General features: G+C 51.0%; 1 protein-coding gene across 4 annotated transcripts in view; it reads left to right on the forward strand.

Moving 5' to 3' along the window:
* Positions 1–19756, forward strand: part of PAX2 (paired box 2) — a 79978-nt gene that overhangs the window by 44624 nt on the left and 15598 nt on the right. For all 4 annotated transcript variants that reach the window (XM_024735035.1, XM_024735037.1, XM_024735036.1 and 1 more), the window contains 2 exons: positions 15308–15483; positions 17697–17823. In XM_024735035.1, coding sequence (XP_024590803.1) covers positions 15308–15483; positions 17697–17823 — 303 coding nt within the window. The remainder of the gene's footprint in view (positions 1–15307; positions 15484–17696; positions 17824–19756) is intronic.

The raw sequence follows: 19756 nt of genomic DNA on the forward strand, positions 1-19756 counted from the left end.
GGAGCCCGTATCCCAGCCTCCAGGTGGCTCCTCATTTGGCCATCCGAGCGAAATGTCAGCATCCCTCCCTCCCTGAGGTGCCCGCCGGCCTGCCTCAAAGCACCCTTTGTGCTCATCTCCGCTGGAGACAAGCGTGTGGACATCTCACGGGGGTCTTTCCAGGGCTGGGCTGAGGCTTCCTCCTTCAGACAGAGCTTTTACACCTTGCCCACCCGTCCTCCTCCTGCCCAGGCTTCATCTTTTTCAAGAGCTATAGTGTGTGTCTCTGTGTGTGTGTGTGTGTGTGTGTGTGTGTGTATGTGTGGTGTCCGGGTGCACACAAGGGCAGGGATAAAATGTGATCGAGACAGAGCAGACAAGGGGAGGGAAGAAAAGCAGGAGGAAAGCAGCCCCAGGAACCTGCATTAAAGTAAATGCAGTTTATGAAGTTTATGCTCTCCTCCTGGGGAGAGCTGGAGTCCATCCAACAGCCTCTTGGAGCCTGCCAGACAGCTCCCGAAACAGAAAGTGCAGGCAGGAGTGCGAGCAAGCTGGTGGCAGAGGGAGAGATGCACGGACACACACACACACACACACACACACACACACACACACACAATCTCTCTGTCTCTCCCTCTCTGTCACTGGCTCACACAAATCTCCCGAGGCCCCAACAGACTGCAAAGCCTGGGGTGGAGGGATGCACGGACAGACACAGACACACACACACACACACACACACACACACACACACACACACAGAGTCTCTCTGTCTCTGTCTCTCTCTCTCTGTCACTGGCTCACACAGATCTCCCGAGGCCCCAGCAGACTCTGCAAAGCCTGGGGTGGAGGGATGCAGATGAGTGTTTGGTAGAAGGGACCCTGGGAGCCTCCCTTCCCTCTTACCTCCCCACCCGCATCTCCATCTCCTTTGCAGTGTGGACCACTGGGGCAACCAGCTTGTGGAAGCTGCTCTGGGAAAAGAGCAGTGCAGGTGGTCTTGAGGTCTAGGAAGGAAAAGGGACCAGAATGTGGTCTCCCAAGAACCTGCCTTTTTCCTGATGCTGGGGATCCATTTTTGTCTGGCACCTTGGTCTAGACCAATCAGGTACCCCACAGCTACTGAAGACAGTCCTTCAGAAGAAATTTAAGGAGTCTCTTAAGGAAAAACAATCAGAGACAGTATTTTTTCTGGGAATTCAGAGGAACTAAATAGTTGACCAGGTTAGGATATGGGAGCTCTCAGACGGACTTACAAGCAAGGCGGAGTAACTGCCTTTCTAGACTCTTCCGCATGTGCCCCAGCACTTGGGTTTATGTGTGTGTTCACTAATAATATGTAAGTGGGCCAGAATCCTTGACTTCAGACAAAAGGAGAGTGTGAAGAAAGATGACTGGAAAGGGAAATATATAGCAAAGCCTTCTCTCTGCCCAGGCCAAGGTGGCAACATCCATCTCCTGCCCCGGTGCTTCCATGAAACGCCTGAGCTGGGGACGGGCAGTGGGGAGAAGCCTACCTCCCACCTTTTCCTGAGAACTCCGTGTCCCTATTCAGGTTCTTCCAGGAGCTGGGACAGAGCAGGAAAACAGAGGTAGAGTCATCTGAAGGCAGAGAGTCAAGCAGGAGAGGGTACAAGGGAAGGGGAAGGATGGCTGGAAATTGATTGTGGAGGATGCTCTGGGAAGCCAGGAGACACAAGGCATGGAGGGAGGCAGAAACTGCCCAGGGATGGCTTTTGCCTTTTCTCTCCTCTTTTCTCTCTTCCTCCCTCCTTCCTTCCCTCCCTCCCCCTCCTCATCCCTCCCCTCTTCCCTCCACACATCTTTATTGGTTCCAGTAATAGCGTTGATTTGCATGTCAGGCAAAGCTTTGCTACACACACAAAAAGAAAACCCCAGCCGTGGCGGTGTGGCAGTGTCAGCTCTCGCTGTTGTTCGACAGTGTAAAATTAAATTAATAAAGCCCCCAACACAGGAAAACATAACAGGAAATTAATGGCCTTTACTGTCGCTCTGATGCAGTCATTTGCAACCCTGCTTTCCGCACCAAAGACTTCATAAATGCAAGCAGTTTCTCTAAACAAGCATACTTAGAGCGGCCTGGTATGTAATTTTTCGCCTTGCTTGTGTCCTTTGAGCTAACAAAGGCCCCTTCCCTTCTGGCTCCAGAGAGGTTTCTAACTCGTTCTGGCCCCAGCTGGAGCCCGGCCCCAGGCAGAAGGCCGCAGCCCCTCCTGAGAGCCCAGACAGGGCTGAAGGAGGACTCAGGTCCCCCTCAGACAGACCCTCAGCCAGCCCTCCTTCCCTACCAGCGGCCAGTGCGCCCAGAGCCCCAGCCTCTGCCTGCAGGCCAGCAGGAAGGCTCAGTGTATGCTCTCAGCCAGGAAGGTTGATCACCCTGGGGAATTCACCCAAACCCACCCAATGCTCACCCCTCCCCTTCCTCTGTGCAGCGGTCCTCTCTCCCCACTACCTGTTTGCTCCCCTTCCGCCATCTGTCCCTTCTCGCCATTCTTCTACTTCTTCACGTAGGGGTCACAGCCACCACGCTGTCAGGATGTCAGCAGTAGGTGCCCATGACCCACTTTTCTACAGGTAACTGGGGGCTAACTTATTCAAAACGGGTATAGTGACAGTGTGGATATAATTCTCTGGGGTTCTAGGTCTGCCCCATATCTCCCTCTTCTCCCTCTGGTTGGTTAGAAAATATGAGGGCCCTAAATGATCATTCAGCCCATCTCTCTGTCCTTGGGCTGATTTCCCATAAACCATTTCAGAGAGCTGAGAGTCTGGTTTTGCTTCAGTGTGTAAACAGGTGGGATATTGAGAAAACTTACACTGACCTCTCTGGGGATCTTTGTGGGCCCAAGTTCCCACTGTGTTAGGATGTGTAAGAGGAGCAAAAACCAGGTTGTGGATCTCATGGAACTTACAGTCTATGAAGAGGTAAGACTGTCCCAAACCAGACAATAAGCTGTTAATTGAACGCTGAACCATGTGGCTGAGTGTTCAGTAGGAATCCAGGCAAGTGGCTAGAAGAGCAGGCAGGAGATGGGACTTGAAGCTGGAATTGGCTGAGATTTGGAGAGGCTGTCTCCAGGGCTATCTCACCTATGGAGGGAGGCCAGTGGCTGGGCTAAGACTGGTGACAAGAGAGTCAGATTCTTAAAGGTCATCTGGTTTTATCTGCCACTCACATGGAACTCTCCCCTCTAGCAGTTCTGTTTGACAGGTCACAGCCCCTGCCTGGACATAGGACATAGATGGACAGTTGTCATTGTTAGCAGTGCTGCCTTTATACTGAGTCAGTGTGGTGTTGAGGGAAGAGGATGGGACTTGGAATCCCGATGTCTGGATTGGGCTCCATCTCCTCTCCTTGCTTGCCTTGGGACCTTTGGCTGATTACATAATCTCTCCGAATCTGTTTCCTCATCTTTAAAATAAGATAACAACATTTGCCACATAGAGCGGTGGTAAAGATCTCCACGCAACAGCCCCTCTTTTCTCCCTCCCTCCCTCCCTTCCATTCATTCCACCTGATTTACTGAGCACCTAACACCGGGCTGAGCCCTGAGTGGATTTCAGTTTCTCACATGGTGTGGTCCCTATGCTTGTGGAAGGCCCTTCACCATCCTGGTTACCCATCTCTGAATTCATTCTTGACAGCTAAAGTCCTTCTTAAATGAACACTAAACTCTAGAGACAGTCTAGCCAAAGCCAAGTACAGTAGAACGCTTGCCATTCTCCACCTGGAGATTCTACATCCATAATGTAGCTTAAGATTACATTCGATTTTTTAGCAGCCGTGTCAGACTCAAACTCATATTGAGTTCGTGGTCAACTAAAACCTTGAGATCTTTTTCACATCAATTGCTATCAAGCCAGGTCTACCCCATTCTACACTTGTGTAATTGATTTTTTTTAAACCTAAACACAGGGCATTCCATTTATCCCTATTGAATTTCATCTTGTTGGTTTGGGCTCTTAATTCCACCCAATTAAGATCATAAGGATGTCTTCTATGTCATCATCCAAGTAGTTTTTTTTTCTTGTTTGTCCGACATCTCCTACTCATTTTTTAAATTTATTTTTATTTATTTTACTTTATTTTTTATTTTTAATATTTGGCTGCATCGGGTCTTAGTTGCAGCACGCAGGATCTTCTTAGTTGCATGGGGGATCTTTCATTTCCAAGCGCGGATCTCCGTTGCGGTGTGTGGGCTTCTCTCTAGTTGTGGCACACAGACTCCAGGGCACGTGGGCTCTGTAGTTGAGGCACACGGGCTCAGTAGTTGGGACCCGCGGGCTTAGTTGCCCTGCGGCATGAGGGATCTTAGTTCCCCGACTAGGGATCAAACCCATGTCCCCTGCATTGGAAGGTGGATTCTTTACCACCAGACCACCAGGGAAGTCCCCCAAGTGGTTTTTTTAAAGAGTTATTTTCCTTTAAAATAAAGGAAAGCCACATGGCCCACCAGTGGAGACATCCCTCCTGGGTGCTTTAGGGACCATTGAGCCCAACAGCCATCAGCCATTTCACTGTCCTTCCATCTTGTCCGTAAAGTTAGGAAGACTCTCTGTGAAATTCTCTGTTACCATTCACTATACCCACAGTGTTTCCTTAATCAATCAATTTTAAAAATCCAATATAAGTTGATGAGAAAATTAAATGTCTGCTATGGATAAAGCATAGCAGGGCTGATCTACAAAGGTAAATAGGAAGGACACAGTCCCTGACCTCAAGAAGCTTCTAATCTAGTAGGGAGATAGATGTGCATACCATTACACAAGCAGAATGTGATAGATCTATGATCAAGGTATAAAGTGCTATGATAAATGTAAAGAAGTGGGGGGCAGTTGCTTCCCATCAGGGCAATTGAGGAAGTCTTTGTAGGGATGGCATTTGATCTAAGCACTGATAACTAGTTAATGTGCTACCACTTATTCTTGGGGAGTACATGCAGACTCCACAGTATTACCATTTTCTTTTCTAATGCCCACAAATTAAGGGCATGATAATTTCTTCTAAAAGATTTCCAGACCCTAATATTAAATGTATTAGACTGTTGTTTGCATAAGCTTACCTTTCTCCCCTTTTCACGATGGCATTGGTTTTGTCACTGTGTTGCCCTTTCATTGTGACCACTCAAAGATTATCAACAAAAACTTTAGGATGCTATCTACCTCCCCCCAGCCACCACCCTGCCTCACCTGAGTTCTGATATATGAATTATCTGGGCCTGGGAGAGGTAACTCAATTGAAATGGTTAAGAGGTACCTGCCTGGCCTCCTCCTGACCTGGGCAACTCCTCCTGGTCCCATTTTGAAGATCCTTTTCTTTGATGGAGAAGACCACGTCAAGCCAGGGGTTGAGAAGTTCTGCCTTCTCTCTCAGCATTGCATCCTTTCCTGAGCACTGAGCTTAAGCTAGCCTTCCTTTTTGTTCTTTCTCCAGACATAGCTACCGAGGCCCTTTTTTGTTGTTTCAGCTTGTTCTGAGCTTTTGTCTTCCTGACAGGCTCCTGCTACTCTCATATCCATCCCTGGTTATGGTCCCCTCCTTCCATCTGTTGTGTGTGTCCTTTATAAGAGGAAAAAAAATAACTTTTGTCTGATAATAAGTGTAATGTATGCTCATTGTAAAAATATTTGGAGGATACAGTAAATTAAAAAAAAAATCACCCATAATCTCATCACCAAGAGAATTTTGGTGATGAGATTTAGAATTTTGGCATATTCTTTACAGTCTTTTTTTCCCCTGTGTATACATAATTAAATATATATATAATTTTTATCAAAATTGGAATTATACTGTATATACAGCTTGTGTCTCGCTTTTTTCACTTAACATTATATAGGACCATTTTCACATATCATTAATATTCTTTGAAAACATGATTTTTTAATGGCTGCATAATGTTCCACTGTTTCCTGTACATGTCCTTTTAAAATCCAGGCTCATCATATTTTAAAGCTTATTCATGTGCAACAACAATGATTTCCCTTAAAGACCCTCTCTTTCCACCCTTCCCCCACTCCCACTCCCACTCCCTTTACTTTGTCAGGTTGATTATTTGAGCTTGTAGCAGCAGAATTTCATTTTTAGAGCATCCTGTCCTCATGGAATTATATTCCCTTCTAGAATCTCTTGCCATGGGATCACACAACCATTCTTTCCCTCAACACATAGCAGTTTGCTTTTCTCAAGTCAGATTCTGTGCAATGCCCCCTCCTTTTGCTTCTGTCACCTCTAGACATGGGTGCTTTCTCCCCAGATCCCCAACAGTTCCCTTTTATCAGTTTTTTCTTTCTTGGTCAGAATTAAGCAGCCTGGGGTAGCGGAAAAGGGCACGAGTCTGAGAAACCTCTGTATCCTAATGATGACTAGCTGTGTGACATGGGGAAATTACTCAACCTTTCTGAGCATCTTTTTTCTTTTTAAATCTCTAAGAGGGAACGGATTAAATTATCTCCATGATACTTTCTAGCTATAAAATGTGATAACACTGAATCCAGAGTGGCAATGTCCTACACTGCTTCTTTTTCCTTCTAAAAGGTAAACTGCAAGGCAAGTAAAGAATGGATCAATCTTTGCTTTTGGAATTCTATGCAACATATCAGCCAACATTTTTTGCCACCTACTATGTGTCAGGCCCTGGGCTAAGTTTACATACATGAAAAAGATGGGTCCCTGCCTTTAAAATAGTCACAGTTTAGTGAAGAAAACAAACATTAAAAAATAACGACGTAGGAATTCCCTGGCGGTCCAGTGGTTAGGACCCTGTGCTCTCACAAGCCGCGCCATGTGGCCAAAAAAATAATGATAGTAATAACTACGATACATACTGATTCTAGACTTGGCTTTGCCACTTACTGGCTGGAATAAGTACTACGGGGCGAGTTACATAGCCTGTGTAGCCCTTGGTTTCTCCAGATTATGAGCTTAACTGCCCGAGGCATATTGTCTGGGTTTGCTTCTGAATGCTGCATCACGTGTTAGCTCTGTAACCTCAGGAAAGTTCCTGAACCTCTTCACTTCCATTTCTTCGCCTACAAAATAAATGGGGATATTAATAGGAGCTTCCTGCTTAAGTTCTGGTGAAAATTAAACGAGTCAATATATGTAAAATTCTTAGATGAGTGCCCAATATATAGTAAGCACTTAACGTGAGCTACTGTTACTGTAAGGATTGAATCAGTGGATTATGTTAGGCATAGTGTCTGGTACCGTTATAGGAGCTGGATCGATTTTAGTTATTATTATTTCTACAGCAGCGGTTTGGATAGATGTCTACTGGAACACAGAGAAAAGAGAAGTGAACACTGCTGAGGTAGGAGCTGGCAACCCTCTGGTGTTCATCTGAGGAAACTCAGTCCAGAAAAGCTCGAGGGACTAGGCCAAGGTCACATAGCACGTGAGGGACAAAACTAGGATTTCAACCCAGGAGATGATACTCCTAGTTCAGTGTCACATTAGGGCCACTAGTGTAGTTAGTGTCCCCAGAGGCACATGGGTGTAGATGGGCCCAGTAAGACTGAGGTCAGGCAGGCAGGTAGCCATGCCCCTGCCTTCCACCCTATCGTGAACTCATGGAGTGTTTAGAAGCAGGGCTTGGTCAGGTTTAGCAGGTTCTCCGGGGCTGGAAGGCTGGGCAGAAGCTGGTCTTGCTCAGAGCCAAAGCTTCGGGCCAGGTTTCCAAGGACTTCTTCATGCCCTCCTCTTGAGCGTGGCTTGGGGTGACTGGCCAGGGCAGTCCCACGGATCGTCTGGTATAAGGACAGGAGACCATGGGGAATGTCATCGCACCTCCTTGGACAGACAGTGTTTGCATCAGCTTCTTCCCAGCTCATGGCTCCCCTATTTCCTCCTCCCTCCTCCTTCTCCTGTCTCCTGCCCTTCTCTCCTCACCCCTCATGCTCCTTCCTTTTCCTTTCTCCTTCCCGCTCCCCTCTGCCCCCTCCCCTCCCCGTTTTGTTAATCCTCGCTCTTCTCCCGGTCCGGAAAGCAGCCCCATTCCTCAGCATCCCCGACCTCTCTCCGTTCTCAATCAGATAGGAGGCCAGGGTGGCAGCCCAGACCTCGCGGTCCTGCGCCACCGTGGGGGTGGGGCCGGAGCGGCACAGGCAGGCTGCCCTGAATGACAAGCGGGGATATTGATCGCATTCTGAACTCAGCCCAGCCGATAGAAGGTAATTAATGACTCCATTTGCCTCAGCACTGAGGAGAACAATTGAGTTTGAAACTGCAACAACTGGCAGCTGGGGAGACTGGGGGCGGCCTGGGAGTGAACCCCTCAGAGGAGGAAGGTGGCGTTAGAGGAGCTAAGACAGGGAGAGGGGGCAGAGGCCACTGGTCAGACTGGGATGCAGCAAAGAGCTCCCACCCGGATCAGCGCCCCGACCCCTCCTGCTCCCCGAAGCCCCCTAGAGGCTGAGGTCCATCACCTACTGTCCCCACTTCCTCCACACATTTCTCTTTTCTTCCTATATCACTTTTTCAGGTCATTTTTTGGTCTACAGGTGAAGTGAGACTGACTTTCCCTGGGATTGCTCCTTGTTAGCTGTGTGAAGCACTCACGTGTTTTTCACTCTCCCTCGGCTTGTTTCTTCTTTTGTAACATTGGATTAATGGTAGCTCTTCTGCAAGTGTTACGTGGGAATTAGAGATAATGTGTAATAAAGAACCTGGAGCCTGCCTAGTACATAGTTAGTGCTCAGTACATGACAGTGATGATGATCTTTGACAGGGAAGGCAATTTTGATAGAGTGGAGAGGGCTTTGGAGTCAGACGTTCCTGAGTTCAAATCCAGCCTTTGCCTACTTTCTAGTTGGATGATGTTGAACAAATAATTTTGCCTCTCATCTGAAAGATAAGAATGATAGTAAATACCTCATAAAAGTGAATGGATTTAATGAGTGTAGGTGGAAGCCCTAATATTGTCAGTTTCCCCATAGATTGGGTAGATGTGTGTATTTGGGCTTAGAAAACTGAAGTTAATATAGTTCTTTGCTATACTTGAAAGGAATTTCTCTCAAATGCCTAATTCCTACTTCTTGGGGTTTGGTGGGCAGCCCCTATTCATTCCACTTTGATTTTGATGAGCCTTGGTGCTTTCTGACCAAGGAAATGGCATTATTTCATTCTCTCTATTACCATCACCCCCACCTACCTTTTGGTCAGCACATGAGAATTTCTCTTGTCCCTTGTAGGGACTGCTTTGGAGACTCAGGTACAGTGTCAACACACAAGGAAGACGGAACACTTCTGTTTTGTCCCTTGTCTCTAGCCCTCATCCCTAATACGTGGTGTTCAGTGCCTGTCCCCCTCCCCAAGCTGCTGAGACCTCACCGGCCAGCCCTATTCATGACTGGCCAGCAAGAGGGCTCCGGCCTGGGGTCAGAGGCGTGGGAGGTAGGGCTCTGCTCCGGGGTGGCCCAGGAATGGATGGGGAGTGACAAGGTTAAGTGAATGAGGAAATCACATCTTTTTGTTGAGGAGTAAAAGCCGTTTTTATTAATGATTCTAGAAGTGGTATGTGCTTCCTGTACAAGGCCTGGATCATACAGAAAAACTTAGATGAGAAGAAAAGAATTTGCTCATGATCAGGGAGTAATCACTGTTACCCTGTGGGTGGCTCTCCTTCCAGCCAAGGTGATCTTTGGTTTTACAATTCTCTTCTTTTGCACGGAGATCAGGGCCCCACCGCTGGATCCCAGGCTCTGCACATGGGCTGGGCAGGCAGCTGCTGCTCCTCATTGGGGCTCAGGCCGCAACTGTCCACGGGCATCTTCCCTGTGCCAGGCTCCCTGGTAGATATGCCCGTGACCTAGCCACTTACCCTCATTTATGCTGCACTTCATTTACTCTGAGCCTCAGTTTCCTCACCAGTAAAAAGGGGATTATAATCCCTAGCTACCTTGAGAGTAGTTAAAAAGCCCAAATAACATAAGGTCTCTGAAAGCTTTTGTTAACTGTAAGCAAATATGCAGTGGTCAGAGGAGAAGACAATATGAACCTTTGGTCCCTTTGAGAGAATAATCTACGTCAAAGTTTTAACTCAGCAGTTTGTTTAATTTAATTAATGTATTTATATCTTGCTTCATTCCGAAAAGGACTTCGGGTAGCTCACTCTCCTTCAGAGATGCTACGGCTCATGCCATAGTGGACAAAGCACCTGAAATGGGCTCCAGTTCTGAGGGTCCTACCACTCAGTTGTGTGACCTTGGACTGGTCACCTCCCCTCCCCCACCTCACCACCCACCCTGCTAGTTTTCATTACCTTAAAATGAGGAGTTTGGACCAGGTGTCCCCTCATCATTCTCGGCAGTCTGGGCTCAGCCAGCTCAGGGGCCATAGGCGGTAGCCTCAGTGTAGGGAGGGTACAAAGTAGAAAAGGGGGGATGCTGGGAGGGATGCAGTGTCCTGGGTGGGGCCGAGTGGCCCTCAACTGGGTCCCCTGGGATTGGCACCCGGGCAGCAGAGTGAAATGATGTGGAGAGCAGGCTCTGGAGTCAAACAGACCTGAATTCAAATCCCAACTGTCATTTACCAGCTGCGTGGCCTTGGATAAGCTACTTAACCTCTCTTTGCCTCAGTTTCCTTATCTTTAAAATAGGTATCACAGCACCTACCTCACAGGGTTGTTGGGAGGGTTAAGTGGCATGCAACAAGCTCACGGTACTGTGAGCTGCTAATGGTTGGTGGCTGGGCAGGGGACAACAGAACAGGACCGAATCCTCCACATATGGGACCAACGAGCACAGGGTATCTTCCTTGCTCTGGGAAGTCTTACTAAACCTTCGCAGCCACATTTTCCAACCTCAATCTGAAAATGTGGCCTGAGAGTGGGAAAGAATATTGGAAATCAGAACTGCTCCAGAAAGTCCAGGACATGCGGCATCATACTCCAGCCCTCCTCTTGGAGCCCTGACAAGGTAGGGGCTGGTTTTCCCATCAAGGTGAAGGCTGAGGGCCTGCTCTGTCATTTAGGAAAGGCCTTCCCTGGAACCAAGAATGAGCAGACAGACCCACTTTATCCTACTCTTTGCGACCAGGGCCGTGGTGTGGTGAGTCCAACATAGGGGCCATCTCTGGGCCCAGTTCTCAAGCAGCCTTTGCCAACTGCCTTGGATGGCAGTTCTGCAGCTCCAAGGTTAAGTTTCACTCTTAACTGGCAACACGGTGTGCTCTGTCCTTGGGTGGAAGTACCACAGGTGGGCAGGAAGGTGTTGGTGAGAGTGGGAAGGGCCTCTGGGGACCAGAGTCAATGCTGTTGGAAGCTAACGAGCAGTGGGGCAGGTGAAGAAGGGGCATGAGTCTACCCAGGGGCCTGTCGTAGGTCTTCCCATATCCTCTGACAGCTAAGGATGTGTGGGACTTGCCTGACGTGTAACTGGGTATCCTGGGATGCTAAGCCAGCCAGGTGGCTGGTCCAGAGGCCTTCTGCCAGTAGTCTGGCTTTGAATGCCACCCGGGAGAGCCTCGTTCATTCATTCATTCATTCACTCATTCATCCATTGAGTATCAAGTCTGTGCCCAGCTCCATGCCTGGCACTGGACCTACAGAGATGCACCGGTCATGGTTCCTGCCCACAGGGAACTCCCAGCCTGGCTCCTTGGCACAAGGGGGTGGGTGCTATCTAATTACTTTCCTTGCTACTCACTCTGCAGCCCAGATCAGGAGTTGTTTCTGCCTCTTCCTCCATGTTAGCCCAGCTCTGCCAGAGAGCCCTTCAGTGCCTGGGCCTGGCAGTGTCTCATAGCCCAGCTCCATCCCTCTCCCTTGCTGCTACCGCTGAGACTCTACCTTGGGAAGCACCCGCCCCCCCCGCAGCCCTCTCTCTCCATCTCCTGAGTAGGTCCCTGCAAGTGGGTGGTACTGACAACAGCTTCGTTTTCTCTTCCTTTTCAATTCTCTTCTTCCATGTTCTTTTTTCTTTTTTGCTCTTCCTCTACTCTCTTCTTCTTTCCTCCTCCAACCTCTACCCTCCAATCCCACCCCCATCCAGGCCCCGGGCTACCGTCCTCACTGGATACACAGGCTTCCGGGAAAGCAGAACCAGCAGGGTTATTCCTGTAGCAAGGGCCCTCAGCCCAGCCTGTGCTTCCTGAGGCATCTGGTGTAGGAAGCTTCTTCCCTTTCTTCCTCTCTCCCTTTCTGCCCTGCCTCTGCCTCTGGGCTTCCTTCTTCCCTGAGCTTCTCCTCCTTTGACCTCTGAGCCCAGGCTTCTCCCGGCCTCCTTCCCTCACTCCCTTCCCACCCTTCCTCCTTGCCTTCACTCCTCCCTTCCTTCTCTAGCTGAGGGAAGGGCACCACCCTGGCCTCTGGGGAGAGCCTGGGAGAGCCTGTGGGCCCTCTGGCTGATTTGGGGGACACTGCCTCCCTGTCCCCCACCAGTAATGCCACTGCCGTCTCCCTGCCCCTGTGGCTGTCCTCCCTGTTCCCCAGAACTTTCTTTGTGCTCCTTCGCCATTCATCATGACTGCTGCCTTTCCTACCTCCCTATCACCTTCCTTCTCCTTTGAGGAGTTTCCTCAAGCCTCCTGCAGCCTCCCTTGGCGATTCTCTCCTGCTTGCATCAGACTAGTTTGCTTTTCTGCTCCTCTAGCACCTTCTGTCTCTTCCTTGCCCCACCCCCCTTCCCTCTCCTCTTCCTCCCTTTCCCCGGACCCTCGGCCACCTCTTCCAGTAGCAGCCATCCTTTTGCCTTTCCTTCCTCCCTCCCCCTTTCCATCTCTGCCTCTGTAACCTGTTTTATCACCAGGGCCTGAGTATACAAAAAATAAATAAATAAATAAAAAGGTCAGTGAGTGGAGGGAGCAGCAATAACCCCTAAAACAGTACTATCAGTGGAACATGATTGATCAATTGAATTCCATAGCGGCTGAAAAATGCGGGATTAAGTAGTGTATTATACGCACAATGAGTTGAGGCATGATGTTCATTTCAAGTTCATTTCGCCGGCCTCTGCCACCAGATCAGGCAATCAATAGGGGCAGCAGATATCATATATCACCTCTCTGCGGGCTGGGGAGAGAGCACCATAATCTCTCGCAAATTTAGAGTGACAGATTTGTCAAGATCTGAAGAGCCCCTGAATAAATGAAGGAAAAGAGACTCCTCCAGCCAGTGACCTGAGGACAAAGCTTCAGTTCAGCCCCTACACACACACACACACACACACGGGCTGGGCCAAGCCACACACAGGCATATACACAAATTTACACAGAGGCATAGTATGAGTCTCACCACACATACGCACACACCCATGCACATAACATGTGAGCCCATGTTCGCAGACAAATGCACTTTACTTGCCGGGACTCATTGGTGACACTGCAGTAACCACACACAAAGACACTTGCTGTCTCCCTCTGCTCTGACAGAAGTGCTTCCCAAAAAGGTAGGAGGACTCCAGCAAGAGAGAATTACACACAACAAAACATGCAAATAGCCCCAAGGGGTAGCATTAAGATGATGGTACATCCTTGAGAGAGAAGCAGGCACAGAAGAAACATGGGGGGACGTGGGCTCACACTCCCCATGCAGTCACGCACGTACACACGCACCTTTTCAGAAAGGTTCCTGGACTGTCACACATTCCCAGACGCTTCTCTATCTGGATGTTTATTCATGTAGAAATGCACATATACAGAAAATACACAAAAGGGAAAAATAAATATGTCACACCCTAACTCATATAGAGAGATGCACACACTGCCTCTAAGACAGAAAATCATTCCAGAAGCTTACACAGAAAAAAACACAACAACCAAGTTTTGTGGCCTTAGGAACATAGGGAACATAGAAATATCATCAAGGCTGTCCCTGTGTCTGTCTGTCCACCTCAGACATGATCCTGGTCTCCATTCTCTCTCTCTCTCTCTCTCTCTCCCCCTCTCTCCGTCACACACACACACACACACACACACACACACACACACACACACACACACACACACACCCTTTCTTTGCTCTCCCACCCCCTCCAGGATCGAGTGAAGACAGGAAGTCCCATTAGGAAAGCAGACCCCCTTGCTCCATCTGGGAGGCCAGCAAGAGAGGATGGCTGCAGGTTGAGGTTAATCAATACGTAATATTTTCTATGCTTTCCTGAATGATACTGTACGGTGTTACTGTATATAATGCAATATTGATTATATCATATCGTATAATCACCTATAAACTGATATATATAACAGTCCCAGAGGAACACCCTGGGGCCTACAGCATGGACTGGCCCCAGGCCCAAGGCTCCCCAGCTGGTCTTGGGCTAGGGAAGCCAAGGAGTGGCCAAGCTGTGGCTGGGAGGACCCAGCTTTGAGCCCGGGAAGTTGCAGGGTGTGGGGTCAGGGAGTGTAGGCACAGCAGGTACTTGGCCCGCTGTGGACTCTGAAAACCCCAGTGGACCGGGATAGAGGGCAGGTCCAGGGAGGGAAGGGTAGCAGAGTGGTGGGAGGCCTGGGGAGAGCAGTACACAGACAGGACTGGCCTACAGCCCCAGGGAGCAGGCACTTTGTGGCACCACCGTGGCTTTTCATACATGGGGCGAGTCTCAGCTTCCTGTAGAGACTGCAGGAGGAACCAGGCGGCCAAGGAGCTGGCCTCTGGCGGAGCCTCGCCAGAGTCCAGGTCAGGGACAAGCTGAGGAGGGTGGCCCGGGCACAGCAGCATCTACAGGGACCCCAGTCTTCAGTCTCTGCCCAAGTTGCATTTCATGACTCACGTGCCACTTGCTGTCTGCTCCAGTCTCAGGCCTGGCCCAACGCAAGCAGAGTGCCTCAGCTGGGCCCTGAGTCCCTCCTCCCTCAGTGGTGAAGTTAATTACTTCACCCAGTCTCCATGTTACACTCAGCCTCGGAGATTGGATGATTTTCCACTCTTGGAGTCAGTGGAACTGAAATTCATCTCAGAGCCGAGTTCAATTCTCCACAGGCTGGGTAATGCTGGCCCAAGACACCCAGCTCCTTCCCCAGGCCAATCCAGGCCAGGGGGGGGACAGAAGGGGCTCAGGGGAGACGTGCCCTGGGGAGATGGCCCCTGGGAATCCCTCTGGCTCCACCGCCTCTGCCTAGTCCTTCCCACGCCCCCGAGTTGTGACAGCTTCCCTTTCTCTTCCCAGGACATTCAGGGGCTCTGGCTCTCTCAGCCAGGTCTCTGAGGCATGGCCAGCCCCTGGGCCAGACCCTCCCAGCCTGAAAACTGGGGAAAAGGGGTCCCAGCAGGGGTGCAAAGCCCTGGGGGCCGAGCCAGGTGCCCGTCACCTTTGCCCACTGTGTGCCTCTGCTGACCTGCACTCATGCCCCGAGTGTCCCTGTGTCCTCCAGATGTGTCTGAGGGCTCAGTCCCCAATGGAGATTCCCAGAGTGGCGTGGACAGTTTGCGGAAGCACTTGCGAGCTGACACCTTCACCCAGCAGCAGCTAGAAGCTTTGGATCGGGTCTTTGAGCGTCCTTCCTACCCTGACGTCTTCCAGGCATCAGAGCACATCAAATCAGAGCAGGTGAGGAAGGAGCTTTCTGCTTGCAGAAGTGGAAAGGGACTGGGCAGAGCAAGGCCTCTGGAGGACGTGCACATGTGGGTCAGCCACACGCACACCCAGCGTCGTGTGTGCTGCCTTTGGGTGCGCTGTGTGAACACGCTCACGCAGGGACATTAGAGCAGAGCTAAGAAAATCGTCTTAGTATATGGTAGTTAGAAAGGGTGAGTTCTGGGCGTGAGTATGGCTGTAGGTAAATCTTAATCCCATTTCAGTTTCAGTTCTATCCTGTTTCCCTGTCTGTAGAATGAAGGGCTTGGACAGATGATCTGACAGGTCGTTTCCAGCCCTGCCATTCTGTGCTTCTGGCATAGAGCACTCAGGAACGTCCCTTGCCTAAATGCCCCTAGGGTCCTACAGAAAGTCTGAGTAAGCCTGGGGCGTCAGGAGGTGAGCCCGCTGTGCCTGCCTCCTGACAGCCTACCCCTCAGACCCAATACTTCCCACAGATGAAGAGCAACCCAGAACACACAGCATGGGATGCAGCCCACAACACACCAGCACATCACACAGCATAGAAACACATCTCCTAACTGCTCCCATTCACCTGTGTGCACGTGTTCACAGACCACCGCCACCCACCTGCTTGCTGCCCCCCCGCCACCCAGCCCACAGGACTCATAGCACAGCCCATCAGCCAGTAGGTGTGCACGCCCCACAGACCACCAGCTCAGCGCACTTCCACACCCGCCTCCACGCACACACCAGGACAGCCCCCTGTGCACACACTCCGACGCGTGAGCACACACCCATCCCCCCCCCACACACTAAAGCCCAGGCCAGGCCCACAGCCTCAGCACAGCACAGCCTGCCATGTGTGCACACTCGGGCACACACCCGCACGCACACGCACCAGCGCAACCACACAGACTGCACAGCGCGGTTCCACTCTAGGACTCCAACAGCTCCCAGCCATTCGCCTTTCTCCCCCGCCCGTCCTTTTATCCCGTAAGCTGTTTGTCTTCATAAAACAAAAATCAAAAGTCTTTTTAAGGTGCCCTGAGCCATAAACCAACAAAGGAGGAGCCGGCAGAGGCGGGCGGCTTGGTGCACCCTCCCCGAGTCCCCGGCTGTATTACAATGAATAACCTTTATTTACTTTCATTAGACTATTAAACACCAGCACAGTCATTTTTCCCCCTGAAACTCGGAGCAGGGCCCATAAAGCAAATCCGAAGCCTAATTGAGTTCATTTTAATTTCTCTCCGATCACAGCGAATTACTCTGGTGATAAATCAGGGGGCAGCTTCACCCCCAGTAGAAGGCCTAATTTGCAGCTAATTACAAAACTGATTTCTACAGGAAGATCAATACGAGAAGGAATTGGAAATGACGAGGCAATCCTGTCCAGCCAGGGAGGGGAGGGGGCCCTCTGGGGGGGCCAGGAAGCGGAAGGGAAAAAAAACGGACCCGAAAGAGCAGAAAATCAGTTTTAATTTAACGTAATATTAATCAGAGCAACTTTTCCTGCTTCGTGCGGGCTCCTGGTCAGCCCAGCTCTGGGGTCTGGCTTGGCGGTGGCTGCAATAAAAAGGCAATTACCCGAGTGTTTCAGGCAGGACACCCTTTCAGAGTCAATGACTGGCCCCCTCCCACCCTTCTGTTAGCCATGTGGACTCTCCCCCTCCCCAATTTCATACCCCAGTGCACAGGCAGAGAGCGAGGGGCCCGTGAGGCAGTCTTTATTTGTTTTTTAAAAAGGGGCTCCAGCACCCGGTCAGCCAGCCCAGCAGTGCCAGGCTCGAGGCCCCACTAGGCCCTTCCCCCAGCTACTGCCTCTGCCATCATGTCAGGGTTCGCCCCTCCTCCCCAAGATTCCCTACCCCTGGGGGACCTTAAAACACCGCTTGCCTCTCAGCAGGGGGATTCCCACTGCTAAACCCCGCCTTTGGGGCTTCTTAGACAAGAGATGCTACAGAGATGTAAAGGGTGCTGGGATACCCACCGAGAATGTACAGGCTGCACCTCAGCTTCCCAGAGTCAGGTCTGCCCCCACCCACACACAACTCTCCATCATCCATCGAGCCCGCCCCTCCCACACTCCCCGCCCTCTGCCTGGCCATCTCCTTCCACCCCATCTGGGAGGGCTCCCCGTTCCTCCTCCCCATCTGCACACCAAGCCCTCTCTCCGCATGTGTACGTCAATAGTGAGCTGTCTCTTTTCTCTCTCCTCCCAGGGGAACGAGTACTCCCTCCCAGCCCTGACCCCTGGGCTTGATGAAGTCAAGTCGAGTCTATCTGCATCCACCAACCCCGAGCTGGGCAGCAACGTGTCGGGCACGCAGACATACCCTGTTGTGACCGGTAAGGGGGCTTCCAGGAGGGTGGGACACTGCTTTCAGTGGGGGGCACCTCAACCCATGCCATCTGGGGCCCAGCGTGACAAGCGGGCTCCCTGCCATGATCTCTGTAGAGAGAGTAAGTCTCCAGAAACCAGGGTGCTTCCTGAACAGATGTGTGCAGATGTGGGAGGAAAAAAACGTGGTCAGGGTCTCTGTACGCTCCAGCCTGGAAATGTCAAAGCCAGGAAGGGCTAGGGCTGGTTCTTTCTGCCCATCCTGTTGCCTCTTCCGTTGCCTTTTTTCTTGCCTCCACCAAGGTGGCCGGAACTGTGAGCCTCTTGTTAGGATGTGTGCAGGAGAATGAGGGCAAATAGGCCGGGCTGGCAGGAGTGGAGCATGAGTGCCCAGTGTCGAGTCTCCACACTCCTGTGTCCCCGAGGCTCCTGGGGGACCTGCTTTCCTCTCCTCTGGGCAGCCTGGTGTGCCAAAGCTGTGGCTTTGGGCTTCAGAGCGTGGCATCTGGCCATGTGGTTATAGGTAAGCTCAATTATTTCAGCCTTTCTCCAGCTTCCCAGAGAAGTCACTAAGACCAAGGCTTGATTTCAAGGCCAGGCAGGGTCCGGCCTGTCCCTCAGTCAAAATGCGGGGGGAGGGGGCACCCAATCCAGGTGCTGGCATGGATGAGGGAGGAACAGCAGAGGCAGCTAGAGGGGAAGAAGGCCGAGGTGCAGTGCAGTGTAGAGCCCAGGTGATGAAGCTCCAGGCCACAGAGCTGAGGGCTGTGGAAGGCGGCTGGCACTACAGAAGGGTTTCCGGGCCAGGAAAGTGCCCAAGTGGGAGAGACACACATTGAGGTGTTATTAAAATTCACCTAATTATTCTGGAGACACTAAAGCCAATGTGCCATTTGTTCCTTGGGAGAAAGAATGATTGAGAAGGGTCTTGGTGGTGATTGAGAGACACTGAGGTGTTACCTGCCGACAAGGCGAGCGGAGGCGGCCTGGGGACCTGGCAGCAGCCAGCGTCACCAAAGACAGGGAGCGGGCATGGCCCCACTGGAGGACAGCGCACTGGTTCTGACTTGGAGCTGTTCTGAGCACGGCTCAGGTCTGAGATGGGCTGCGAGTGGCCACCTGGCCTCCACCTGGGGGGCTTGGGAGAGCCCTGTTGTTAGCTTTCCCAGATTCTCCCTAAGGGGTGTCCTGGTACAGCTGTTTCCGGCCTGGACAGAGTCGAGCTCTTTGGCTCAGCAATCAGAGGTTGAGTTCTGGAAGTGTCGGAGACCTAGATGGGCTTTTGGGAGTGACAACATAAGCTGGGTCAGGATACAGCCTATGATCAACTGGCCCTCGGCAAGAACCCTCCATAGCCCGGTTCGGAAGCTCTCTGAGCTGTGGGTATTCTGACCCAAGAAAGAGTGATGGTCCAGGCCAGGCCATGTTTCTCCTGATCTGCTGAGAGTCACACTGGTCACCTCCCAAAAGTGGCCCACCCTAGGCAACAGCAAAACAGAGCCCAGGAGACTCTTCTCTAACCCCAGCTGTGCTTCCCTGGGCCCAGGGCCACAGTCTAGAAGGCAGAGGCTTCCTGGGGTGGAGAGAAGGATCTTTGGGGTAGGGTTCCTGCAGCAGGAGAACTCAGGCTGGTGCAGGAAAGTGCCTCCACCTTGAGCATCCCCCGCCCGCCTCCCCCCCATGGCCCTGGAACAGTCCCAGCTCAGCCTGGGAACATCTCCGGCTGATCCATCTGGATCCAAGTGTGAGAAAAGTTCATTTCAGACCCAGCTTGACATTCCCAGGTGGCAAGTTAGCACTAACATCTCAATCTGTATGCGACATTTCAATCAAGCCAGGAGTAACAAAAGCAGAACCATTAACATTCGGAGCTGTTCACCAGTGGTAATGACAGGGAAACTTGCTCAGAAACTGGAAATTACCAAAAAGAGAGAAGTGTGT

The sequence above is a fragment of the Neophocaena asiaeorientalis genome, unplaced genomic scaffold (genome assembly GCF_003031525.2).
Source record: "Neophocaena asiaeorientalis asiaeorientalis breed wild unplaced genomic scaffold, Neophocaena_asiaeorientalis_V1.1 scaffold240, whole genome shotgun sequence".
Classification (NCBI taxonomy): domain Eukaryota; kingdom Metazoa; phylum Chordata; class Mammalia; order Artiodactyla; family Phocoenidae; genus Neophocaena; species Neophocaena asiaeorientalis.